This window comes from Oryzias melastigma, linkage group LG24 (genome assembly GCF_002922805.2).
Source record: "Oryzias melastigma strain HK-1 linkage group LG24, ASM292280v2, whole genome shotgun sequence".
Taxonomy (NCBI): Eukaryota; Metazoa; Chordata; class Actinopteri; order Beloniformes; family Adrianichthyidae; genus Oryzias; species Oryzias melastigma.
In genome coordinates this window covers 20,578,220-20,588,240 of record NC_050535.1, presented here as the reverse complement: position 1 = coordinate 20,588,240, position 10,021 = coordinate 20,578,220, and the positions used below count along the sequence as shown (strand labels likewise).

Below are 10,021 nucleotides of genomic sequence, written 5' to 3'. Positions count from 1 at the left end.
TAGATATGAAAATGTGTAGGTAAAATACATAATGCTGGAATCATTTCCATTATTATTTTAAATATAAATTATTATTATTTTAGTCATTTTTTCAAAGTAAACAGTTCAGATGTAGACAATTATAAAATGTTATGTATTCTAAATGCTTTAATAAATTGAAACTGTGCTCATACTTTTCTTACATTGTTTCTTGTTCATAGCATTCTTTTGGCAATAGACGATAAACAAGTTTACTAGGACTGGGTTGATAAAAACTGATTTGAATTAATTTAAACTTAATAGATCAATAATCGATTCATAAAAATATAGATCGATTTAGCACATAAAGCTAAAGTCAGCTAGCTTGATGCTAACGTTTAATGGAATTTAGCTAATGCTAACACTTGTTCAAACTAAACATACATTGCTGAGTAAATGAACATCTTTATAAACTCAAAGGCATGAATTTTCCAAACTCTTTTAAAGAAATGTTTTTTAAAGTAACCATTTGAGGTCTAAAAGACAGTTTTTTTGCTCATACTTTCTTCTTCTTCTTGAATAACGTGTAATGATGTAGTGCGATCGCCACCTAGTGGCCAAACTGAAACGTCCTTCAGGAGAAGCAGAACAATTTTTACAATGTTAATGATCTGAACATTTTAGTTAAACTTCAAAACTTATTAATATAATAGATTAATAAAAATATATTCAAAAATATGGTAGATTTTTAATGTATTTCTAAACAAATGTGTATAAATCTGTAAACTCAAAATTGAAATTATTTGAAGAATTGAAAGAATAAAAAAAATCAGAATCAAATCATTTCTGACAATTATTATCTATACCCATCCCTAAAGTTTAATACAAAATAAAATGTACACAAACAAAATATTTTGAAATATAAGAAACCTACTGTCCTGTAAAAAAAAGGTGTTGACTGTAACATTATGACTGAAAATATCTGTGATGTCAGAAAAGATGCTAAATGTATCTACATTTTATCAAGAGGAGTCTCTTTACATCAGTTATAGTGATGTCTAATAACCTTTACTTGCTATTAGTTAAAATCAGGTAAGCAGAGGAGTTACTGCACTCCATAAAAATCAAAACATGTGAAATAGTCGGTGCAATTTCCCTTTTTCCATTTATTTCCACCGTGACATAAAAAAACGAAAGTACGTTACAATACAGACATTCAAAACAAACCGAAAGACACAAACAATTATGTAAGATACATTTTTAACAAATGAATCAGCAGCAGAAGACATTCCCAGCTCTGTGGGTTTAACATTCATTTGACAAGACATTAGATGATTTGTTAGCTTTCTTCAAAGTTTAGACAGATTATAACCTCGACTGTTAATACAAATGAAATGACTGATTTATTTGACTGAATTCTCATGACAAAACACTCTAAGACTCACAGCTCCGGATGAACGACTTTTATCATAAAGGAGAAAGTGGATAAACCTCTAATCCTCTTTCTTACTCCTTTCCCGCCACACGCTTCTCTTTCAGCATCAGCCAACAACAGTTTCATGGACGTCCTCACAGCAGGACTTCCCTCCAACGGGATGCGTCCTCCTGCAGTCAGAGAGCCGCCTGGCCTATAAGAGAGCAGCAGAGGAGGGGATGGGGAGTGGGGTTAGCACAGATTATGTGGGGCAGCATGTTGAGAAGCAAGGGTGAGGATTGGGGCAAGAGGGCTAATCCACTCTGGATTAAAGCAGGTGGCTTTCTGAAGCCGATATGGAGGCCTTATATAAGCTCTGTGGTGGAAATATTTCTACTGACTTTTTGGAACCCAAACACTTCAGATGCTACGTTCACACCGGCCTCTACAACGTCCCTTCACCGCGTTTAACCAGACCACTTCCAAAATAAAGTCTATGTAAACGTGTGTAAATGTGCTTTTCACATTCAAAACTCTCGTGTTCATGCGTCCTAACTTTTTAAGTTAGTTTTCATGGAGCTAAATTAGGGCCAATATTATTTGAAATGGAAAAAAATCTTAATGTTAGGCCAAAAACAAAAGAAAAATGTCCCAAACTTTTGCTATTCTCAAATAAACTAAATTATTTTCAGCTTTAAAATTTCTGTTTTTTAGATTTAAAAATGCAAAATTTCAATTTCAAAACTTTTTTCCGTTTCAGATCATTTTTACAATTTCCTTTTTTTTTTTCAAATCTGAAATTTTAGTTTCAAAACTTATGGCCCTTTTGTGGCACATTGGGCTAACACAACGTTTTAAGGACGTTAAAAAGGAAGATTTGATGTTTTCTAAGGATGATGCCTATATGTAACACAAGATGGCGCTTTGAACGGGCTAGAACGATGTTTTGATGCGCGATAAAACTCTGCTTTTTACACCCGTCTTGAGACAACTTCAGACTATGACAGTACAGACTACACAGCCATTTTCTGACTGTAATTATCACAGTTCTCAGAGTCAGTGAATGCACCAGGACTGAAGTTACCACCCTCATCGATTTAGATTGGTCCTTCATGTTAGCCCCGCCCCAATACTCCACAACGGGGCCAAAAGTTTTGAAACTGAAATTTTCAGATTTGAAAACGAAAAAACTTGAAAGATTTGAAACTGAAAAAAAAATTGAAGTTTAAATTTTATGTTTCGAAACCTAAGAAATACAACATTTGAAACTGAAAACAATTACATTTATTTAAGAATAGCAAAAAGTTTTGGACATCTTACATTTTTTTTGGCCAAACACCAATATTTTTTTTCGATTTGTTTTATTTGGGTTTCAAATAATATTGGCCCTAATTTAGCTCCAAAGTATAAGATGAAACCTGCAATAAAGTCACCATTCAGGGTCTAAAGCACCGTTTTTCCTCATCCTTTCTTCTGGAATAAGGGTACTATTCGCCACCTGCTCGCGTCCAAACTGAAACGTCCTCCAGGAGAAGCAGAACAATGTTTCCAATGTTAATGATCTGAACATTTTAGTTAGAACTTCTCCTTTGGAGAATCCATGTAACACTGGATGATATTAACAATCTCAGTATTTCACTGATACATTTACAGGATGTGAACTGGATCAGATTAATATTTTTTTATTCATTTAATTTTGATTCATTAAAAGGAAAAACATACAATACAACCTTGAGTTGTAAGCTCAAAGATGATGGAAACAAAAACAATAAAAAATAAAAAGGGGACAGTAAGAAGGAAAACTTATTAAAAACCAAATAAACACGGACAACACAATTTTTCTTATAAGAATTTTGTCCTTCCCTTTTCCATGGGGCTGAGAAATGTTTATCAGGGAATTTGTCATGATAAACTTACACAAAATGTCTATGGAGTGTATACCCACCCTTACATTTGACATCAAACTACCATCTTGGTCGCTGTTCTGACTGAGTGCGACGGGTTGGAGTTTCTGGTGCCCCTCTGGTAGGTATTCTCCCTCGACAGGACTCCCCCCATTGTCTGGGAAGAACAGAACTCCCAAAGGGGACACATGGCTGTGAGTTCTGCTGCTCATTTCGGCAGAAAACTGAGCGAGCGTCTCGAAAAGACACTGAAGGAATGATCTCCTCAGTGGTTTTATCGACCGCCCGGATTACTGTTCGGGGGGAAGCGGGGCGAGATGAAGCCCTGGAGCTGGACTGTGGTTTGAACACGGGTGGACTTGGAAACCTGTGCTGCACTGAAGGGCATGATGGGGGTAGGCGGACCCTGGAGACTGGGGGAGCTCTCACAGGCAAAGTGTTAGATGACTGATCAGATTCGTTGCTATCAAGATTCTGGTCCATTCGATCCCGAGGGGGCGAAGGCTCCATGCAGTTTGGTTCGGCTATCATTTTAAGAGTCTCTGGTGTATCACACGCAATCTTTGCACTTCCTGGTTCTGTTTCTTGATCCGCCCCCTGACCGAAAAGTTGGGCAGGTGAGGTAGAGGTTGATTCTGACTTGACATTTACTTTGTTTGGCAACACTTCCACATTGTGCATGTGGATCTTCAGGCGTTGGGATGTTCCAGACTTCTGGTTTATCATTGGCAGAACCCGGACTGAACTTTCTTGTGACTGCTCATTTCTCAGTCGGCCTGTGGTACTCTGGAAGGAGTTGTCCATAAGGACCTCTGGAGGAGGAGGTGGAAGGCTGTCCACGTCTAGATCATCCCTGCTGTCAGGCCAGCTGCTGCCAGTGCTGTTTACACCACCCTCATTACTGTTCACTGCACCAGACAACAGAAGAATGCGACTTTTGTTGGGCCTTCTTAAGTGAGGGGGAATGTTAGCCAAACTCTGTCCTGGTCTCCCATCAACCCCTTGACTAAAAGTGTTTATTAGTCTTCGGACACATCGGCGCCTTGGAGGTTGGCTTCCCAGTACTGGTATGGAGCAGTGTAAGCTTCTCACTGGGCTTTTTCCACCTGGTCCATTGATGGAATGCCGTCTAAATCCAGATCTAATCAAGTTAGAGGAAGGTCCTGGTGAACTTTTCCTCCCTTTTGTTTCAGACGTCTCTTTTATTTTTTCTTCCAAGTCTGGTGTAGGATTTTCAGAGCTGGTGGATGAAGACTGTTCAGACTTGACTGCAGTCAGAGGACTTTTACCTGCGTGCTGAAGATTTCTCATGGAGTTGGCATACACATAGCGAAGAGCTTGAGAGGGATCTGGTGGGGAGGAGTTGGATCTTTTTCTCTCAGGCCTATCATTTTCATCATCTTCAAACTCATCATCATCTTCCTCATCTTCATCATCAATGTTGCCTACTTGGTTGGACAAGCTACATGAGATACTGTCAAGGGCAATACGAATGTTGCCTCCAGATCCACAACTTCCAGACCCGGCACTTCCACGATGGCGACGGTGCCTTTCTGACCCAGTCAAGCTCTCATTTTCTCCCCCAATTCCACTGTCCTCACTTTGCAGGGCACAATCTTCTGGGTTGAACTTTCTCATAGCAGCCCCTTCCACTCGAGCAAGAACTTGAGCCAACCTTCGTTCTGCTGCTCGTTTGGCCAACAGCTTTTGAAGAAGCAGTTTGGAGAGGGAAGAAAAATACTCCACAGCCTCCTCCAGTGTTGTGTCGCCCAGTGCCTGGACAGAGCCTCCAACCAGCCTCATCTTTTCTGCCGACTGGTGGAGCATCTGTTGTAAAAGATCTGGATGTGGATCAAAGGGTGTCGTTGAGTCAGAACCGGCTACACTTACTGCCTGGCCCTTCATCCCAGAGGGCAAAGCCATGCAGTCTCCATGCTCTTTTATCATCAGCTCCCCTTCCTCAGCCATCTCCTCCAGGGCCTGGTTTATCTCCTCAAAGCGTAACACCAAAGCAGACATCATGGGCTGCAGGGACAGTTGTGTCTGGGCAGCTTGGTCCAACAGGCCAAGAAGGGTTTCATATTTGGAGATATTGGGGTTTAGAAAAGAGTAAGCAGCCTGGTGAGCCCTCACCATATGTGATGGGAAGTCCACCTTTCTGTGGATTGCAGATGACTTCCTTTGCTTCTCAGAAAATCTTTTGCTTTTGTTCTTCTTTTGTTTCTCGATGTTCCTGGTGTTATTGGTCTGTATGACCTCATCTGGGATTTCCTGAGGCTTTAGATCTACCTGGGCTTCAGTAACATCCCCTGTGCTTTCCACAGCTGGGTTAGGGGTCATCTCTCGAGTGGTATCATCTTCATCAGGAACTGGAAGTTCCTTTTCTGTCTCTTCAGTCCTTATTAAGCAAGGTTCCTGTTCCTGTGCAGGCTTAGATTCCAACAGATCCTGTGGCGCATCAGTCGGCAGATCTCTCTGGTGTCCCTGCCCGTCGGTTTTTGAAAATAACTTCCCCTTTGATGGAGAGCAGCCCATGTTTCTACCTTGAAGGTCCTTTAAAAATGTGTTTTAAAAAATAGTGAAAGTTGGAGTGCTAAAACTCTCCCTGTAATCCTCCAATGCTGCGCTTGCAGTCCAGTCTCCATGCACGACTTCCAGCTCAGATTTAGTTCTTTTTCATCCAGATTGTGCTCAGCAGTTTAGCAGAAGACCAAAAGACCCAGGGAGCAAAACAACTGACGGGGTTGGTGAAGGAGTGCAGTGCATAAGACGGATGGGTGAGTGGGAGGCAGTGGCAGATGGTCACATTAAGTGCATTAACACAGTCACAAGCACACAGGAGCATTTATACCTAAGACTTTAAGCTCATCAGGTTAATCAGAGACGAGTTTGTTAGGTGCTGTTTTTAGCAGCATCCTCTGCGTTGCTCAACTTTACAGGAAACTGGTGGATTTCTTTATGAAGTTACTTGTTTACTTATTTATTATCAGGCTAATGTGTGAGCCGTGGGCTGATTTTACACTGAAATCCTTGTCTTGTCTGACCTTCAAGATTCTTTCAACTTGGGAGTGAAAGTAATGCCCTTTTCTTCTATTAGTTTTGTTTGAAAGAAGTAAAACCGGATTTCTTTTAACCAATTAAACCATATGATAATGAACATAAAGCCTAAAGTTGCGTTCACACTGAGCACAAATTGCACTTCAGGGGCGTCCACTTTCAAAGTTAAGACAATGTACAGACGCGATTTGAGTGTTGTTGCAATTTTTATAGGCCTCATTCTTTTTTTTTCTTTTTACGATTTCCACAGCTTTGATGTCATCATTTTGGGGGTGAGGGGCGGGTTGTACACTATGTCCCAAATTGATTTTCACTACATTTTCAGTACTTAGGTGCGTGCAAATTTTTCATTGAATTTTTGAGGATGTGGCGGGGGGGAAAACTTTAAGGTGCTGTAAGAAAGACAAATTTTGAAAACAGTTGTCTGGTTCTTTGGTCCAGAACTGGAACTTAAAAGTAGAAAGTCTAGAAATAAACTAATTTAGAATGTTTTGATTGTTGGAAGCAAAGTATCAGGACTGACAAATGTCTGCATTGTAACTTCACGAGTTGTAAATGTAGTTTATGTTGGTGCTCAGGGAACTATTTAAATGTCTCAAAACAACAATTTCAGAATTTTGTTCTTTCAAAAACCCAGACAGTCACCTAGTAAAACTGTGATTTGTCTCTGATTTAAATACATTTTGATCTTTTCAATAATTCTTGTAGATGTCTATCTTGGATTGATGAAGCTAAAGAGACATTAAATATTTTTTTTCTACCCTGGAAGATTAATTTCAGATTCATTTGATTTGTTGAAAATTTTGAAAAATCAAAATTAATTCACATTCCAATTGGAAGGTTAATATTTACTTTAAGGTTTTTTTTTGTTTTAAGTGAAGTTATCCTTCTTCCAGTTTTATCAAGTTAATGAAAACATTTCTGTTTGTCTTTGGTTTATGCAAGAAATAAAAACTGCTTTTGGGCCAGCAATCTCTGAATGAATCTGGATGTTTATGGATCCAACAGATTTTCTTAAAATGTGAAAAACATAGTTTTTTTTTAGAATCTTTTGTTTGGGGGCACAAATAGTGCCTAAGAGACCTGACCTGATCCTCCTGCCTGCAGCAGGACAACAAAAAGAGCTGAAGACAGGACAGTAAATGCCTTCGTCTGTGCTGGAACCGGTCCAGAGGAGCAGCAGGTCTCCCAGGTGTGAGCAGGATGTCAACATGAACCCTTGAGAGGAGTTTGGAGATCAGGATTTAGAACCACTTACAGCGTTTGGAGATTAATTATGTATAATGTATTACAAATTAAGATGACATTTAAAGAACACACATTGACCCATGTCATTGATTTTAGCTCTGCATTCATCACACGCAACGCAACTGAACTGAAGTGATCTGAAGAACAAAATTTAAATGGACCTGAACTAAACTGAAGTTCAAAATGTGGAGTGCTTGTGTGCTGGACTGTGAGTTTATGAACCACTCATTCATCAGCATTTTATCAGGTCCATCTTGCTAGTACCAGGTTGGACCCCTTTTACCTTCAGAACTGCCTTAATCCTTGGTGCCATAAACCCAACAAGGTTCTGGAAACATTACTCAAAGAGTTTGGTCCATATTGATATGACAGCATCAACAGTTGCTGCAGATCCGTTGACTGAACATCCATGATGCCGATCTCACGGTCCACCACATTCCAAAGGTTCTACTGGGTTCTAGTGAAAGTTGAGGTCATTAGAGTCCAGTGAACTCATCTTCATATTCTAGAAACCAGTCTAATATGATTCCAGCTTTAGAGTCTTATCCTGCTGGAAGTAGCATCAGAAGATGGAACTCTGTGGTCAAGAGATGGACATGGTCAGAACAATGCTTGGGTAGACTGTGGTGTTGGAACCATGATCATTTGGTACTGAGGGGTCAAAGAGTGCCAAGAAAATCTCCCCCACACCATGACACCACCACCACCAGCCTGAACCGTTGATACAAAGCAGGATGGATCCATGTTTTCATGTTGTTGATGCCAAATTGTGACCCTATCATCTGAATGTGGCAGCAGAAATGGAGACTCATCAGACCAACATTTTTAGTCTCACTTCTAGTCTCTTCTAGTCACAACTTTGGTTGTTGGTGTCAGACCGCCTGGTCTGAGGATTTCAGAAACTTATGATCTACTGGGATTTTTGCCCACAACCGTCGCTGGGGTTTTAAAGGTCCAAAAAAGAGAAAATATCTTCTTGCCTTGTTGATGTCAGAGGAGAATGACCAGACTGGTTCAAGCTGATAGAATAAACAAATAACCACTGGTTACAACCGAGGTCTGTAGAAAAACAACACGTCCAACCTTGATACAGATGGACTACAGCAGCAGAAGAACACACCAGGTATCACTGCTGTCAGCTAAGAACAGGAAACTGAGGCTACAATTCACACACACTCACCAAAACTGGACAATAGAAGATTGGAAATCTTCTATTGTCTTGTCTTGTCTGATAAGTTTCCATTTCTACTGTGGCATCATGTTAGGGTGTTAGAAAAAAGGCTGGAAAATTATAACCAAGATATATTTGGCTGTTTAAACTAAATACTAAAACTCATGAAACTCAAAGCATGGAAGCCTAAACAGTTACGCCATGTGATCCAAAAGCTGCTTGTTTTTAAGGTTTCTCTTGAGCAGCAGGTGGTGACAGCACCTGGTTCCCATAAAACCCCTCTCTCATCTGGCTCCACAGCATGTCTTCAATCTGTGCCACCTGCACTCAGGTGAGCCGCCATTGCAGGATCCGGGCCACCTGACCATCAGCAGAATGAGCTTAAGGTGTTGGAGGCCTGCCATCTGCCTCATGAGTTACCCCTTCAGCCACATTTGTAAACAAGTTTTGTGAAAACACTCACCTTGAGGCACCTTCCCTGTGTAGTAATCTTTCACGCTCCAGTCTAGACTCCCTCCTTCACACACTTGTTGCTCCTCTGCCATGTTGTTTTTTTCTCAATGGTTTTCACCTCCGTTTGATAGCTTTTTACAAACAAAAATAATAAAAATAAAGTTTCCTGATAATGACATTGTCTTCTGTTTGATGCAGTATAAAAGAAACCTGAAAATACTCAGTGTTTTATGAACTCCACCCTTTGTGAATCTCATAAAAACTATCAGAAACATACATTTTTTATGGAGCCATTGCGAGTAAGTATGTTCGGTTTTGATTGCCTGGATGGTCGGTATTTCTGGTTCTCTTGGAAATGACTCACAACAAATAAACAGCTCCACAAATGAGACTAATTAAAGGCTAAAACCTCCAAACCAAACAAGATTACTCAGGGCTTTGCTTTCACTGTTGCTTATTCTAAATACAACTGCCCTACATTGAGAGATTTGAAGACCCACTCCCATGAAAATCATGTTTTTCATACGTTCTTGTAGCATTTTTCTGATCATGTCTAAATAAAAGTAATTTAAAAATTGCATTTCAGAGTATTTCCGTATTCAAATAATTGTGAATCAGGAGCAGATGAAAAAACGTTTGAAAAAGTTTGTATATTTGACGTATAATCTACTACGGCAAGCCACAATGTCCATGCTCTGCTCCATTCTGATGCAGACAAATAGATCCATGAACGTCTTTGTTTTCCTCGTCTGAGCTGTACGGCTGGATCGCTCCAATTCTGTTTTCTGTTTTTGTTGCAAGTTGTAGTTGTGAAGG

General features: G+C 39.9%; 1 protein-coding gene across 2 annotated transcripts; it reads right to left on the bottom strand.

Annotated features, from left to right (window-relative positions):
• Positions 1 to 1,064: 1,064 nt before the first annotated feature.
• Positions 1,065 to 9,531, bottom strand: LOC112157707. Of its 2 annotated transcripts, none has more exons than XR_004947269.1 (2): positions 9,216 to 9,531; positions 1,065 to 1,586 (listed from the first exon to the last, which is right to left on the bottom strand). XR_004947269.1 is itself a non-coding variant. In XM_024290610.2 (2 exons), exon 1 carries the CDS (start codon positions 5,809 to 5,811, stop codon positions 3,337 to 3,339), a length of 2,475 nt encoding a protein of 824 aa, XP_024146378.1. In that variant the 5' UTR covers positions 5,812 to 6,428; the 3' UTR covers positions 1,065 to 1,586; positions 3,318 to 3,336. The 2 variants fall into 2 exon arrangements, 1 of the variants encoding a protein (XP_024146378.1); XM_024290610.2 differs by lacking the exon at positions 9,216 to 9,531 and adding an exon at positions 3,318 to 6,428.
• Positions 9,532 to 10,021: the final 490 nt, after the last annotated feature.